This window comes from Typopeltis vanoorti, chromosome 10 (assembly GCF_054136105.1).
Source record: "Typopeltis vanoorti isolate ZY-2024b chromosome 10, IOZ_Tvanoo_1.0, whole genome shotgun sequence".
NCBI classification, from domain to species: domain Eukaryota; kingdom Metazoa; phylum Arthropoda; class Arachnida; order Uropygi; family Thelyphonidae; genus Typopeltis; species Typopeltis vanoorti.
In genome coordinates, this window is record NC_143558.1 from 95870128 (window position 1) to 95888391 (window position 18264).

General features: G+C 34.1%; 1 protein-coding gene across 2 annotated transcripts in view; it reads right to left on the reverse strand.

The window, feature by feature from the left end:
- Sym (symplekin scaffold protein) overlaps positions 1–18264 on the reverse strand; it is a 649809-nt gene that overhangs the window by 213822 nt on the left and 417723 nt on the right. For both annotated transcript variants that reach the window (XM_090398863.1, XM_090398864.1), the window contains one exon: positions 6780–6962. In XM_090398863.1, coding sequence (XP_090254989.1) covers positions 6780–6962 — 183 coding nt within the window. The remainder of the gene's footprint in view (positions 1–6779; positions 6963–18264) is intronic.

Below are 18264 nucleotides of genomic sequence, written 5' to 3' on the forward strand. Positions count from 1 at the left end.
CTACAGTTATATGGTGTCAATGGGGCATTATATCAAGCAATACTTAGTCTTTATTTGAGTTGTAAGTCAGCAGTTAGAATTGAAGGAAGTACAGGAAGATGATTTAATATTAAATCTGGTGTGAGACAAGAATGTACATTATCCCCTCTATTATTCATTATCTATATGGATCACATTATGCAGACGATGTTATACTGCTAAATAAATCCGCTACAAGTCTGCAAGATTCCCTGACTAAATTGAATAACTGTTGTAATAGATATGGTATGAAGGTCAGCAATAAAAAGACAAAGACAAAGACAATGAAAACACGCAGAATCACTGAAAATATCAACTGTGTTGTGAATGGAGAACCACCTGTGGAAGAAGTAAAAGATTTCAGCTATTTGGGCATTATTTTCAGTGAAGATGGTAAATTAAATATGAAAATAGACAACAGAATCAACAAAGCTGGTAGGGTAGGAAGTCAATTGAATAAATTCATATGGAATAAGAGAGAAATTAATCGGAATACTAAATTAGCTGTAATCAAGACAATGTTCAAATCAATTTTAACTTATGGATCTGAGAGCTGTGTCAGAAGTAAACGCTTGACCAAAGACTAGAGACCTAGATATGAGGATCCTGAGAAAGATTAGAGCTGTGAACAGATGGCATCAATGGCAATATCATATTTCCAGGTTGGCAGGAAAACGAACCAGAGGATGACCAAGATATAGGTGGATTGATATGGTACAAAGTGTCTTAGATGATAGAAATATAAGATCTGATAATGTTCGAGTCTTGACAAGTAACAGACTGTTTTGGAGGAAACTTGTAGATAGGAAGTTAATAATGATGTAAATTTTTCATGTAGCACTATCACATCCTGTACACCCCGTGAGGATACATGGCAGGAATTTGATGATGGTGATACATCATCTCATCATTTTTTAGCATGAATTTGTATTAATTTTTCATGTTTGAGAGAAAACTGTCCTTAAATGAAATTTAGAGGGGGGAGGGTAACTTAATCAAATCACCTTCAGTTATATCAAGAACAGTGCCTTGCACACCTCCTGTCACCTTCTGCCAGAAAGTCTTCTGAAGAATCCTAAGCAACTTACACTGCATTAAAAATAAAATTAGTCCTGATGGAAGTAGAAGTGATCCTGAACTAACACCCCATTGTACTCAGCTGGCATCCATGCCTCAGCATGGAAGCCCAATATTCAGCAGCCTTTACTATTAAAAAAAAAAAAAAAAAGTCTCCCATCAAATTACTGATCTGCTGCTCTCAAATTAGTGCTCTCTAAAGTAATGAAAAATATTAACTGGAGAAGAACCAGCTACTCAATGACCACCAAAATGACAGATGATGCTTTACATTATGATATAAATTAAAAATACCAAGAAATTATATTCTCGGTTTCATCCTTCATCCAGTCATCAAAGCAAAGAAAAGAAATTGACTTGATGTGCAAGCAAACTTTGTGCATGAAGTCAATTCAGGACTGGTCTCTAATCCAAAGCAATTCATTTCAATATATTAAATGTTGAAATGAATAGTGTGATGATTACTTGATTTATGTCAGTTTTATAATGAATGTGAAAATACTGTACACCCTCTGTCCAAAAAGAAACCGAACTTTCTGAAAATAGAAGAAACTAGTGGTGCCACCTGTTGTATCTTTTTGTTGTTGAAAGCAGCAACCTTCATTAGTGTTGTGGCAACTGTTTATGACATTTGTTTCATTAGATGCCGAGTTATAGTGCCAAGAGTGACAGTATGTTTTGACTAACGGTCTGTTGTCATGATATTCATGCCATACACAACGAATTCTCACTATCAGCGTCAAAACTGCGAGATAAAACTCACCATTGACCGTTTGGCCAGGCAGAACGAATTCTTTGTGGATAATTCTCTTGGAATTGTAGAAACAAATCAGCATTGTCTTTACTTTTGACTTCTCCAAGCAACTTTTTTTCGGATGTCCCTCTTCTGGTGGTCTCCACTCAACACACACTGGCGCTTTGCTTTAGGCTATTACTCAAAACACCATGTTTTGTTATCAGTAACGATCATTTCAAGGAAGTTTGAGTCCTTACGAGCTGTTTTAATAAGATCCTTGCAGTGTTCCATTCGATACATTTTTTGGTCGTCGGTCAACTTGTGGGGAACAAATCACGAATTTAATTTATGAAGGCCCAAACTCTCGGTGAAAATGTTGTGCACAGTTGATTTTAGAATCTCCAATTCATCTTCAATCAATCTCACGGACAATTTCAGGTTTTCTTTGATGAAATCATATACTTTTTGGATGTTAACTTCGCTCAGTCCAGTTTTTGGACAGCCTGGCTTTTCGTCGTCCTCAAGCGTCTCACAACCACTTTTGAAATCGCTTAAACCACTCGTAAACTTGAATACAGGATAAGCATTCATCACTGTATGCTTTTTGATGCATTTGATGCATTTCGGTAAAACTTTACCAAGTTTAACACAAAAGTCAATTGCAGCTTTCTGTTTTGAAACTCATTTTCCGACTGTTCGTCAAAACACACTGTCACTCTTGGCACTATTATTCGGCTTCTAATGAAACAAATGTTATAAACAGTTGACACAACACTGATGAAGGTTGCTGCTTTCGACAACAAAAAAATACAACTGGTGGCCCCACTAGTTTTTTTCTATTTTCGAAAAAAGTTCAGTTTCTTTTTGGACAGAGGGTGTATATATCATGTCACCTAATACAAAAAAAAAAGTGAGAAAATGTGTTTTCATGATTTTTCCCCCATATGTTTATTTATTCCCTTCATGTTAAACAGTAATAAAGTTAATTCAACATAAAAAATATATATAAATTTGATTTTTTTTAATGAAATTTATAATGCTACACAAGCATCCCAGTCATGAAGTTCCTTGATGTGCAAACTTTGTTTTCTTACACATGTATAAAGGATGAAACCAAAAATATATAATATCTGGACATGTACAATTTATAGTATAACCAAGTGGAAACACTTTCAACTTTAACAATTACCAAGAGCACTAGTGTTATGATGCAAAATTCACATATACCTGATATGCTAACACTTATGCATACTCATGCATTTCAGGAAAGCATTGTTCCAAGGGCTTCTATTATGCAGAAAAATCATTATCCATTTACCGAGCTATTTGGGTAACATAGAGTTTACTCTAGTTCTTTATCATAACTATTCTTCTAGAATGTGATATCGAGAAATTGGAATTCTTTATCTAATTCTATCTCATCATTGTGAGATATCAGGCCCTAATTTTGATATGATTCCCAGCTTTTGGTATTGATAATGGTAGAACTGCAGACCCGAACATGTCAATGTCTATTGTTAACCAACATCAACCCAATATGTGGAGTGATGTGGGTTGGTTTTGCGTATATTTTAATATTTAGCATGTCCAAAGACCACGATTGATGCCTAGAAAGCTCCATTAAGTTTATTGGCAGAAGTTTAAAGGCAGAATTGAATCACTGGCCTCAAATTCTGCTTTAAACTTATTTTTTGTATGCTGGTTTGTTTTGATTACCAAAACCCTTGGAGGCTGTCTAATTTATAATCCATATCAAGAAAACATATGAAATGTACCTTTTTTGCATGTTGTAAAATTCACACCTGAATTTTGTTTGTAGATAATACCTTGATATATGAAGTAATCTGAATTTTATTCATAATGAGCGACAAATCTTCTCTGGAGTGATTATCATCCAATAGTGCCAACAATTACCCTGTGAGAATTTTGTTAATAAGAGCAATAGCAATGATTGTTACATTTTTACCCTTTTAAAGACTTATCATGGATATAATATGTTCACTATTCTTAATATATGAAGAAATCTGTTATTTCTGTAATAATTCATACCTGAATCATTAAAAGAAATCTTTCAGATATGTTTAGACTTCTATGCATATGAGCATATACTTTCAACAACTGGTTTCTGTGTAGTATTTTCTTTGTGAATTTTTTTGGGCATCATTCACCATCATTCATGAGTCTCACCTGCATTGTAGACTAGCAGACTCACCTCACTGCATTATAAGATTTGTTTTTTCAACCACAAACTGTTGTATTGGCCCTTTCTTAATTTTGTACGAGCAGCAAAATTGGGTGGATGTGTGTATGTGTCTGTGGGGGGGAAACGAATCAAGCATTACAGATCCTAAACAATTACAGGCAAATTGCAATGATCATCTCCCACAGATACCGAAACTCTTTTTAAAAATAATGTCTGGAACTGGTTTCTGTGTATTATTTTCTTTGTGAATTTTTTTGGGCATCATTCATGAGTCTTACCTGCATTGGAGACTAGCAGACTCACCTCACTGCATGATAAGAATGGATTTGTTTTTTTCAACCATAAACTGTTGTATTGGCCCTTTCTTAATTTTGTAAGAGCAGCAAAATTGGGTGTGTGGGAGGAGGGGGGGGGGAATTGAATCATGCATTACAGATACTAACTAATTATATGAAAATTGCAATGATCATCTCCCACAGATAGTGAAACTGTTTCTAAAAATAATGTCCTTATTTTTATTTATTTATATATTTATTTATTTTTGAGATCAGGGGTAACAACCCCCACCTCGTAGTCAGTTATAAAACCCCAAAAAAATGGGAGGCCAAGGCCCTACATGTGGCTGCAGTGCCAAAAGACGAAGAATATATTTATTTAATTTTATGCAGAATAATTAAAAGACAAGTGGTTAAAATGAAAAGTTAGCAAAAATCCATTACTCTTTTATCAAAATATATGAATCTTAAAATTTCAAAATTTACTAAAAAGCTTATGAGAATATACCTTTGGCAACAAGAGCCTAAGCCTTGAATATTCAAATTTAATTTAACTGTAACTGCCTGTTACAACTTCTCAAATGTGATACTCAGAAATTAAGTAAATTATCTATGAAGAATTTTGTGTTGTAATATTTCTCCTACCTAATTTTTATTTTCCCTTCAGTGGAATACAATCCAAATGTGTACTAATAATGCCCTTCATTTGAAAAGACCTAAGTTCAAATCCCATCTAGGAGGTGAAGAACCTTTATCAAGACTTTTCAATTGAAGGTGAGTTAGCCAGATTCATACAAAGGCAGCAATATATTTTTTCTCCCAGAAACTGGGCTTTTTCAGCCAGATTTACACATTGAGTAAACATCAGAGTGCCAGGTTATTTTTGGAAAATGACAGGCCACTGAGTCTAACATAGAAAGGGATGTTATATTCACATTGTGAAATGACATAACTACTCAGGAAATGAAGTAATTATAGGATAGACCAAGTTATGATAGCTTTTGGTTAAAGGAATAATCTCAGAATATCAGAAATTAGCTTAAGTCATAAGCCATAGAATTTAATTATATGGTACATTGGTAACAATTAAAATGAACTGTGTATTTGCAGTTACTTAATGGGGCAAATGTGATATGATAAAGAATTCAGTGACAAGAAAGTAACTTCAACAATGGCTTACACCTGTGTTGAAGTTATTACCAATTTACAAGCAGATGCATGCTTTATATGTTTAAAAAGCCACCTTGGAAAAAAGATACTTTTATATGACAATTATCATATCAAACAATTTTATTGTTGTAACAATAAATATAACTATCGGATACAACCAACAATATTTTCAAAGGGAGATGAAGCCATGGATATCAGTTAGGATTACCTTAATGAATATTTTTATTTATTTTTTTATTTATATACAGGATGTTTCAGGAGGAATAGTAAATATTTTGGTAGGTGGTAGTATCAATTATGCTGAATAAAAACAATTCATATAAACATATGCCCAATTGCCAATGGATGTAGAGATCCAGCTGTTTAAAACTGGCACATAAAAAGTTAACATGAGAGGTATTAAAGAAACAATAAATGACTTGTTTGCACTTATTACTGTTTGAATGATACAAAACACAAATAACTGACAAATTCTGTAATTTACAGTTCATAATAAATGTTCAAAAATTCCACAGCCAACCTGAATGCACTTTGCAATTCTTGTGGTAATAGTATATGTTGTTCTTCTGAAGTTGTTTTGATATTCTTTTATGAGGGCAGTATTATCCATAATGAAAGTGGTCAATTAATCTCTTGAATTTACCTTTTATTTGTGGCTTTTACAGTCACCAAATAAGTTTTTGATGGCTGTAGAAGCTATAGTTGTGGTTGTGCCAGGAAAGATCAGAGGTGGAGGTCAGTTCAAGAAGTGAAATTTGATCATGTGTTTAGATATCTCAGTATTATTGAAGGTGAGGGGGAATGAACTCTTTCTTGCGAGAGATCAGACAGGACTGAGTTTTGGTGGCACTGAAGTCTACAAGGTTGTCCTTGCCCCAATGAGATATAGCTAGGAGATCAGAGTTCAGGCCACTGGATGTGGTGGATCATGAGGATTCTAATACTTGGTGACAATTCATTCTAATAAATGGTGACACAGTGATACAGAATCTGGCAAGATGTAATAATTAAAGGAAGGGCATTAATTTAACAAATATAAACAATTCTTCAATTATAATTTTGAATGGCTTAATTCATAATTCAATCTGATGTTTGCATTGCAATACACACATCAAAGAATGATCTATATATAAATATGAATTATTTGTATCATGTCCTTCTTAATAATGGTCTACAGACTAAAATTCAAAATTGTGGGAGGGAAAAAAAAAAAAAAAAAAAAAAAGAGAAATTTTCTCCATATATAAACTGTATGATTTGGGTAACTTCAAAATACATTTTAGAAAGCAGAAATACCTACTTCAATATAAGGTCTAAGATCTCCACGTTCATGAAGCTGTTTAGATGCTTTTACAGCTTGGTTTCTAACTTCCAATTTTTCATGTAGAGTCAACTCAGATATTACGCCAAGGAAAAGAAGTTGCTTAGGTGGTCTTCTTTCAACTAGAGCTTTCAGTGTTGTCATTCCTTGAATAACAGTAGTCTAAAAATAAGAAAGAAAATTGTGTTCAATTTTTTAAACAATTTTTAATCAATACTGCTGCACTATGAGTATAAATACATTAATCAACCTTATACAAATTGTATGCTATTATATTAGTGCACTGCACTCATTCTAGGGTGCTATTTCTCATTCTTAACACACACACACACACACACACACAGTGGGTCTTCTTTTATCCAATATAGATTTTCTTGAGAAATTCATCTATTTGAAAATCATGTAAACAGGGTACAATTCCACAATCAGGTTGTATATATAAAGTGGAGGGGAGGTGCAGTTGACAACCATGGACAATTTACAAATTATTCTAAACCTACAAATGTCTGGAGCTATTCATTACAGCAGCAAAACCCCTCAATCCATCTAGAGCTTCATTAAATTCCTTCATTCTGTCTTCTATTCTTAAATTTTCATAGAATTTTGGTTTTTTGCAGACACCAACTTTTTTCCTTTATATTACTGAGTGTGTAAACAGAATTAATATCACATAATGATGTACCTGCTGTAATGCAGAGCTTGATTCCTCCCCCCCCCCACCATGCCTTCAAGTCCCCAAGTTGCATAAAGTGCTTTCATCACTTAATAAACACATACTATCATGGCAGTTGACTGCTGCTTCTTGTAGCATTTTATCATATCTAAGGTTTCCTGCTCAATGTTCTGGATGTGCATCTTCACTTGCAGTAATACTTTCACTTGCTTCATGCTTACAGACCATTGTTAATTTACAAAAATAAGTATGGTTAAATATCCACATCAATTCAAATTTGTGTAAACCAAACTTCATAAATAGAAGATATTGTGTTGTGGTGGCGCTGCAGTAATAGAAAAGTCAGAGAATCCACATCTAAGCAGATACATTTTATTTGCAATACCATTGTGGATTCTGAAATTAAACTGATAATAATAATAATAATAATAAATTATAAAATAATGAAATAGTGACTACTGGTCTAGCAATGACTTATCACTTCTGGACCACCCTATATGCATATTTATTTTATTATATCAATTTTACACATAAGCAGCTGCAAGAACCACAACATGTCAGTAGCATAGGTTTGCAACTGTGTAGACAGATGGTCACATAAAAAGATGGAACCTGTAGATATGTTCTTTGGACAACTGGAAGATTGTAGTCCTCAGGGAAAACTGTGTAAGGGAACACTTGACTGACCTGGTTGGCCAAGATATTAGCATACTTGCTCTCCAACCAAAAGGTCGTCATTCATGGGATTAAATCTCCCCATGTGGGCATCAAAGTTTGCAAAAGCTTCTATAAGACAAGTTTCTATAAGCTTCTATGAGACAAGTTTGCAAAAGCTTCTATAAGAGCTTTTTTTAAGACAAGTCTTCTAAACTCAAGGAGTTTAGGAGACTTGTCTTAAAAAAAACTCTTCCAAAGCAAAGAAGGAGAAAAATAAAAAGGATAAGAAGTTGGTTCTATCATAGAAGGAGTTGGACAATGTATGAATTCTGACCAGCAGCTGCTTATATGTTAATATAGGTGTGAAGGAAAATGGAGGAATGGTGTCACCAAATTCAGTGGAATAGCACCCATGATATCCTTTATACTTTAAAAAAGCTTTTTAACTAAAGATAAGTTAGCAAGTCCCTGCATTGTAGATTTTTTCTATCTGGAAAGACTGGTCAGAGAATACATGTAGCTGACAGACTATGCATATAGAATTAATATGAATTTTATAAACAATCCACTATGTCCAATATGTTAATATATTGATTAATATACTGGTCTAATGTCCCTCTATTCCTCAATTTTTCTTTTCTCTATTCCTCAAAATTTTCTTTTCTTTTTCTTTTCTCTATTCCTCAATTCCTTTCTGGTATACTGGAGGAGTCATAAATTAGTTTTGCGTGAATTATGACAACTATCATAAACTGGGTATGTATCTATGCTGCATAACTGATAATAACTACCTATGTTAATAACTAAGGTAACTGGAAAAACTTTTATTGGGATTATATTGATCAAGTGTATATAATAAACAACTAAGTTATACCAACTAGTTTCATCAGTTATGTACCCTGAAGATGCCAACTAAGTCTGTTGGCATCTTCAGGGTACATAACTGATGTAAGGCACTAAAAAGTAAAAAACTGTTACAAACTAAAATCAACCGATTCCAATTATATTAAACAAAGAACAGAGTGTGTACAATACATTCATAGAGCGTGGATGATCTCACTTGTTGTTATTTAGGAACGTTCTATAGTTGGCACTATAATTCAGTTCTGGAGAATTGAAGGATCTGATAAGGATCATCCAGATCACAGGCAAGATTAGTCCTTGGTTCCTGTTAAGGTTTTGTGTACAGCGGGCAACTGCTGTGGCCTCTTTAAAAATTCGGGAGCGGAAGTCCTCCTCCATGTAAGGAATTGTGCTTCTATCCCACTCTATGGTATGGTTCATTCTTGAGAAATGAAACGCTAAATCCGATTTTTCTTCTCGGTTATTATTGACATCACCTATATGTTCTTTTTGCCTAATTTCAAGGCTCCTTGAAGTTTGGCCGATGTAATTCAAGCCGCACGAGCATGGTATGTTATAAACTCCAGCATTCATTGGAGAAAGGATGGCTATCTTTTGGAGATCTTAAGAATAGTCTAATCATTTCTGTGGGTTTAAAAGCCACTCTTATTTTATGTGGTCTAAGGAGTCTAGCAATCTTATTAGAAACTGTCCCTAAGTATGGAATGACGATGGTAAGAAACATAATGTACATCATCTTGTTGTCTTTGTCGGGGTTCAGAGAAAAGTATCTTGTGGACGAGTCTTCCAGGAAATCCATTCATGGTAAGGTTGGTGGATATCAGGGATAGTTCTTCCTGTCGGTCTTGTTGATCTGTTGTAAGGAGAGAGGCACAGTTCTTCAACATGTGTACAATACTAAGTTTCTGAGAAATGTGGTGTGAGGAAGTGAAATGTAAATAACGTCCTGTATTGGTAGGTTTGCAGTAAACTGAGAGGTTGATACCACCATTCGGAAGCTTCTTAATTAAAGTGTCCAGAAATTAAAGAGTGGCCTTTAAACCCACAGAAATGATTAGACAATTCTTAAGATCTCCAAAAGATAGCCATCCTTTCTCCAAATATGCTGGAGTTTATAACATATCATGCTCGTGCGGCTTGAATTACATCGGCCAAACTTCAAGGAGCCTTGAAATTAGGCAAAAAGAACATATAGGTGACGTCAATAATAACAGAGAAGAAAAATCGGGGTTAGCATTTCACTTCTCAAGAACGAACCATGCCATAGAGTGGGATAGAAGCACAATTCCTTACATGGAGGAGGACTTCCGCTCCCGAATTTTTAAAGAGGCCACAGCAGTTGCCCGCTGTACACAAAACCTTAACAGGAACCAAGGACTAATCTTGCCCGTGATCTGGAAGATCCTTATCAGATCCTTCAACTCGCCAGAACTGAATTATAGTGCCAACTATAGAACGTTCCTAAATAACAACAAGTGAGATCATCCATGCTCTATGAATGTATTGTACGTGCTCTGTTCTTTGTTTAATATAATTGGAATCGGTTGATTTTAGTTTGTAACAGTTTTTTACTTTTTAGTGCCTTACATCAGTTATGTACCCTGAAGATGCCAACAGACTTAGTTGGCATCTTCAGGGTACATAACTGATGAAACTAGTTGGTATAACTTAGTTGTTTATTATATACACTTGATCAATATAATCCCAATAAAAGTTTTTCCAGAGCTTTTTGGTCAAGAAAATTAAATGTTTTTTAACTAAGGTAACTATTTACCATAGTATGTTAATTACCATAAGTAATTAACATACCTATGGTAAATCATGAGTACCATTACTAATATCTTCCAATAACATCCTTGCCAGTATCACAGCAGCCAGAGTCATGATAATGCAAGTATGTGGTTTGCTTCCCTTCTAGTATGTAATATAAAAAATCCAATTCAAATTCAGTATGTCCAGAATTATGTTACATTGCAGAATTCTTTTCTTAAAAAGATTCCATTCTAGTATGATATAAAAAATCCAATTCAAATTCATTATGTCCAGAATTATGATACATTGCAAAAGTCTTTTTAAGAAAAGACTTCTGGAATGTAATACAATTCAGGACATACTGAAGAGCACCCCATGTGCATCCTATGTTCAAAACGCAACTGAAAGGATTTTAAGTTCAATACTGACATGAAATTCTTTTTAGAAAATTCATTTAATTCATGAAGAATACAATACAATTACAATCATCGGTAAACATCAGTATCATACAGGTCTAAATGAGTGAAAACTCATATCCCCCAGTTTATAATTATACTAATTATGATGCATTAAAGAAAACCTCATGGGAATACTTTGGAAAATGCCAGTCCTTTCATCATATCCTGGTGATATCCCATATTATATTACATGTTTTAAAAAAAAAATAAAATAAAAATTAAATACCTAATTGAAATAAAATATTTCTATTCTTTGCATTGCAATAACTGTAATTAGTGAAGTTAATATAACGGTATTGTGTTCAGGTATATTCTTTTTAAAATAATCGTTTAAGATTTTTTTTATAATGTTTTGTTTCTAACCTAAAAAAATTCACAATTCCTTTTAAAGAAAAGATCCCAGTTTTGCAATGTGCCATCATGAAACATACACGTGTACATAATGTTTGATCATAGTTCTCACATGCAACCCATAATAACACAGTAATAATGAACTCTCTTAAAATTACTGTTTTCTGATTATAGCTAAAGAATTAACTCTGTAAACAGTAAATAGATGTTTCAGCTACGTTGTACATATTTAGTTCAATTTTATTAGCATATTGTACTTGCTTATAACTCACACTAGTTTTAATTGAATTAGGAATTCAAAAATATCAAGTAACCAAAAATGTGGGCGGTTTTCAGTAGAGTTCGCTCCAATGATTTGTTTTATTTTGTAGTAGTTCAGAGTGCAATTTTTATGTGAGTCATAAGGCACAGATGAATCAGTCAGTCAATCATGCACTCTACCTTGGCGTGTACTCTTTTTCTGTGAATTTAAATCCATTTAAAATGTCAGCTGAACCTAGTGTAATTTGGACATGTTTGCTTTATTAATTTAAACTCAGTTCAAAGGCTTCAGAAGCATCCTGTAAGATGTGTGGAATTTGAAAAAGATGCAGTAGCAGAATGTACTTGCACAGAAGTGGTTTAAAAAATATATTTCTGGTGCTGAATCACTTGAAGAAGCACCATGTTCAGGAAGATCCTCCATTATTGATAATGAAGAATTACATGCCACTGTTAAAAATAATTCTACATTACCATGTCAAGAACTTTCACAAATGTTTAACGTGAGTGGTGAAACAATTCGTTTACACATGCATCAACTGGGAAAACCATGGAAGCTAAGAGCAAATGGGTCCCACATGCATTATCAGATGACAATAAACTTCAAAGGCTATCAATTTGTTCTTCACTTCTTTCACATCATAATAATGGGCCATTTTTGGATTACTTGTTCATGTGTGATGAAAAATGGATCTTGTACTCTAACAGGAAGCGAACTTATCATTGATTGTCTCCAAATGATATAGTACCGCACACTTTAAAGGCACCGCTTCATCGCCAGATGACTATGCTTTGTATGTGATGAACTGGAGCCGGAATTGTCCAATACGAGTTTTTCCTTGCTGCAGGCCAAACAATTATGGCTGAGACCTGCTTGAACAACTCAAGCGTATGCAGGATGCTTTACTTTACAAACAGCCAGGACTAGTTAATCGGAAGAATGCAAAACCTCATACTGCAAAACTTACCTGTAAAAAAATATGTGCTTTAGGATGGGAGATACTCCCTCATCCTCCATATTTTCTGAACATTTTTTCAAGAGATTTTATCACCTTTTTTTTGGTGCTAGACAATCGCATGTGAAATAGACAGTTCTGCAATAAAACAGAAACTGAAACAGAGATTACGGTTAATTACTTCTAAAGACAAAATGGTATATAAAAATGGTATTTACAAACTTGTATCTCATTGGGAAAGAGTTATAGATTGTGGAGGTGCTTATTTTAATGAATAAAACATTTCATTAAAATTTCTGCAGTCGTTTAATTTTTATTATGAAAACCAGAAACAGCTTATCTGATATAAGCTGCTAAAAGCTACTTGAATGTGGGACAAAAAAAAAATATAAATAAATAAATAAATAATAATAATAGATAAGAAAACTCTCTTGCCCTCACCTATATATATATATATATATATATATATATATATATAGTATGTGTGTGTGTGTTATGACTTCCAAAGCATTGGGAAATGATCACCTAATACTCTTAAATTTTTGTGTGTGTGTGTTCTGACTTCTGAAGCATTGGGAAATGATCACCTGATACTCTTACATGCAGATAATTTGATATGGCATATACAATTATGATGTGGAAAACAACAGAATTATTCACAGAGTTAGAGCATCAATGGATTCTCTCAAATCAAACTCCATGAAATGCACAACTGTACAGGTTTGTAAAAAACAATTGTGTACCAAACACCACAGCATTAATTACATGGAAAAGCTACTGCATGAAAAGAGGATCATGTGTGTATGGTTAGTGATTAAGAGTGGTAAAAAGATGAGTTTATTTTTAAATTTAGTTAATAATATTAGGGTAATTTGTGGTAGTTTCTTGTTTTTATGAGTGTATCAGAGTCTTTTCCTCAGCTGTTAAGAAAAAACATTGATTACTTCATACACATACTGGCCACTGAATTAGAAACTTTTATTTAATATCATGTTGGACCTCCTTTAGCCAGAATTATAGCACATAAGTGGTTTGGCATAGATTCCACAGGGTGCTGGATTGCATCTATATCTACAACATGCCAGGTTTTCACCAGACGGTCCTTTAACTGGCTTAGATTTGGCAGAAGCGGAATTTGCTCCCAAATCTGTTTCTCTAATATGTCCCATATATTCTCCGTGCAATATGATCTAGAAGGGACTTCATTTTTAGGCCATAATCAAGAGACAAATGCTTTCATCTAAGTGACAGAGGAGGTTCATTTCATTCAACATAAAAGCTCTGAATGGGTGATGTGTGAAAAGCACTGGTAGCTAATCGGGTCAAACCACCAGAGCATGCTCTCCCTTGCATAACTGTAATATGCTCAACTTGCATAACTGTATGGTGCACTTATACACTGAAGCTGTGAATGTATAAGTGCACCATAAATGCAGAGCAAGGAGCACCAATCAGCACCTCATTCAGTAGAGCAGTGTTTCTCAAAGTGCGGCATACGCCATACAGGAGGGCAATTAGAAAATGATGTTTCTTTCGTCACCTCATCACTGATATACTCAAAACACTCACCATTATTGGCAAGGGGGGACATCAAAATCTTTGAGGCATTGAGGCAGGGGTATGATCCAAAAAACGTTGGGAAATACTGCAGTAGAGGAAAGAGTACAGAGGAATGTTCAATGCTTTTTTTTTGCACTTATCCTAAAGATGATGAATGTGTGTAAAGAAAGTTTACTTTTTATCAAATACAAGTCCCAAAAACTTGGTCTCTTGAACTATGGGGATAACAGTTTGTCTTATTCTTAAATCAGGATCAGATTGAAGAGTGCTGTAAATGCAGTTTTTCTCATAAACTTCATTTAATAAAAATTTAATTTAATAAAAACTTAGCACACCTTTTGGCAACTCCTATAGGTAAAGATGACCTGCCATTGCTTCTGCCTGGTATCTCCACTTCTGGGACTAGCTTCCACTGAGGAGACCTCAATAAAGGTCAAAACTAGTCTGGGTAGTGGCCCTTCCCTTAATGTATAACATTATACATATCTGCAAGGAGATGTCTTTTGCATTATGGGAGAGAATTAGATAGGAGTGATGTTGGCTTGGTCCACCTTTGCTACGAGTTTCCCGGTGTTGTACTACCTTACCCCAGTCATGAAGATATTTTCAGGCACAAACTTTGTTTGCTCACATTTGTATAAAGGATTAAACTAAATTTATTATTATGTCACATGAAAGATTAGCAAAATGACTGTATGAAGAAGAAATGACAAAAAAAAAAAGCTAGATATACAGGTGCTGGGTGGTTAATGTGGTTAGAAGTGCTTTAGAAGATTGATTTCAACAGCACTTACATTTCAGAGAACCTGATGTTTAAATTGGTGAATTATGATATCTCACACACCTCTTGTAGATATACAAGAGAAAAGGATGATATAATGCTAATAATAGACTGCCTTTCCTTCAATTTTTTAATCTCAACTTTTTATTCCATTGATGTATAAGCCAAATGGTTTGTTACAGCCATATCTTGGCTTTCTTGACTAAATGTATGATATAATAGAGCAGTCATATCATAAAATGATATAACTGCTATAATATAATGATATAAAATGAGTAACTAAGCAGTTACTCATTTTGTTGTTTCAATGTATATGTTTCTTGGCACTAGCTTATGTTTAGAAGGACAGCAGAACCCATTTCCAGAATAAAAATGATGGTCACTAGGATATCTGTATGGTCCAGCTAATCTGTCATCAGCAAAAAAGCCTAGATTAAAATCCACAGTTTTGCAATTGAAGGATGTAAATACCTAAGTACATGCACACTAACACTATTAAATAATAGTGTTAGTGTGCATGTTGTGTTTTAGGAACAAATTCCTGAAATAGTACTCAATTGAAGTAAAACAAAACAATCAACAATCATAAAGTTAGTCATAATTTTTCAGAGCTGTCTGGCTAATGTTAAAAAACATGGTGATGAGTCTTCCTTGATGGTGGCTGTTTGCAACATTTCAGAAGTCTCTGAAAACCAGTGGATCAAAGTTTTACTGTCATATATCCTTGCAGTAGCTAAGCATTTCTCAACCTTTCTAAGCCCAAGGCCAGTAAAATGCCTAAAACAATTCTATGGACCACTAAGTTATGTAATATTTAAAAAAAAAAAACCTATGTGGGGATTACCAACATTTGGAAAAAACTGTGTCATTTATAACTGTGGGTAATAAATCTAAAAGCATGTTTTAAATACATATGGAAACATAATCAATTAAATTGGAAGTAAACAATTAAAAGTGTATCATCATTGAACAGTTTTAATTTTTATTAAATAAATAATATGATATGACATAATTATGTTACTACTTACTTTTAATTAGATGGTTGAACATCTCGGCCCTTGCAGAGTTGCAAGATATCTGGCTCAATATTGATCAACTTCTGTCGAAGTTTCTGTTTTTATTTGAAGGAGTGATAAAAATCCTTTTTCACAAAGATAGGTTGTAGAAAACTGCATGATGATTTTCAATGCTTCTTCAGATAATTTGGGAAATTCACCTCTTACTGAAGGCGAGATCCAGAATCGAGCCAAACCAAGCTCACGGATTTTGCATTTTCAGCCCGCTTTCACTTAAAAGATAAATTAACTGTTCTTTTTTTTTTTTTTTTTTGATACGAAATCATGACTGTGAGCCTGAAATGGATCGCGAACCAACAGAAATTTCTTATAAAAGTTATTCAGAAAATATGTTTCAAAATTCTGTTTCAGAGTTTTGAGGTGGTCACAAACCCTTTCCAGAAACTTAGAATCAACAAAAATATAATTTTTCACTAAAAAGGATTCCAATGTTGGAAAAGGGCAAATTGTCTGTCTGTTTTACAAAACTAATCCATAACATCAGTTTTTTTCTCGGATGCCTTTATTTTGTCGTAGGCATCAAGAACAGTTGAAGAATGTATTTTGTCGTAGGCATCAAGATCAGTTAAAGAATTTCCCTGAAGGGAGAGATTTAGCTCATTTAATTTGAAAAAATGTCTGCAAAATAGGACAGTGTTGATACCACGCTTCTACAACAAGAAGCCCAAGTGATGCAAAATCAGAATTACGTTTCTTTGCAAACAATAAAACTTCGTGCCTTAATTGAAATAACCTTGTTAGTACTTTGCCCCTGGAAAGCCAGCGAATTTCAGAATGAAGCAAAAGTTGTATATATTCACTGCCCATTTCATCGCAAAGTACTGAAAATAATCTGTTATTTAACGGTCGAGCCTTAGTAAAATTAACTAACTTTACAGCGTTGTATAGCACAGTTTTAAATTCTGGTGGCATTCCTTTGTAGGCTATCACTTCCCTGTGTATGAAACAATGTACCCAATTCATATCTGGAGCTACTTCTTTGACCTTAGAAACAACCATGTTATGCCTACCTGTAAGGGTGCGAGCTCCATCCAAACAGAAGCCCATACATTTTCCCCCACTGGATCCCTTTGTGTATTATGTAGTTATCGAGAGTGTGAAATATTTCTTCTCCGGTTGTTCGGGATGACAAAGTTCTACAAAACAAAATATCGCTATGAATGTTGTTATAATGTGCATATCTTACGTAGCATATTAACTGCACATCATTTATAACATCAGCAGTCTCGTCTATTTGTAATGCATAATAAGGGCTCTTCTAAACTCTTTCGAGTAACTGAGATTCTACGTCACCTGCCATATCATTAATTCTGCGACCAATGGTGTCATTTGAAAGAGGAATCAAATCAACATCTTTTAGTAACTTGTTGCCAAACATGGTTTTTACCACATCTTTTATAACTGGAAGTAGTAAATTTTACCCTATAGAATGAGGTTTCCCTGTTTTCGCTATGCGCAAACTTTAAGAACTAGGATGCTTCCAGTGCCTTGCTATTAATCGAACTCATGGCTGAAACTATATCTTTCGCATGATTTAATGTCCCTTTGCGTCACTGAAAAAATCAATTGGCTTATTTTTTACATCACAATGTTCAGTTTCTAAATGTTGTCGGAGTTTCGCAGGTTTCATGCACTTGTTCAACAACACTTCATAACACAAAACACAATGAGGTTTCTGTTCACTTTCGTCTCCACACCAAGTAAACCCAAATTCCAAATATGAACTGTTCTACTTCCTATGTATTTTTTCTTTGAACTGCTCCTTTCTTCTACTTTAATAGTATCAGATTTACTCACCAATACAACATGTGTATCACAATTAGAGTTATCATCACCTGTTTCATTTGCTTTTCTTTTCGAAGTCCTAGTTCTAAGCCACTTTTTCATTATTGAACAGTTTTAAATTCAATTTAAAACTGTTTGTCGTGAGTGTGGTTAACTCACGACACGCTTTGTCCAAGTATCACTTAGCACTTCTGAAGATATACTGAGCCTCGGTTGAAAGAGGAAAATCTTCAATAATAAAAATCAATAAACAACAAGCAATTGGTTGAAATGTGGATAACACATCTACT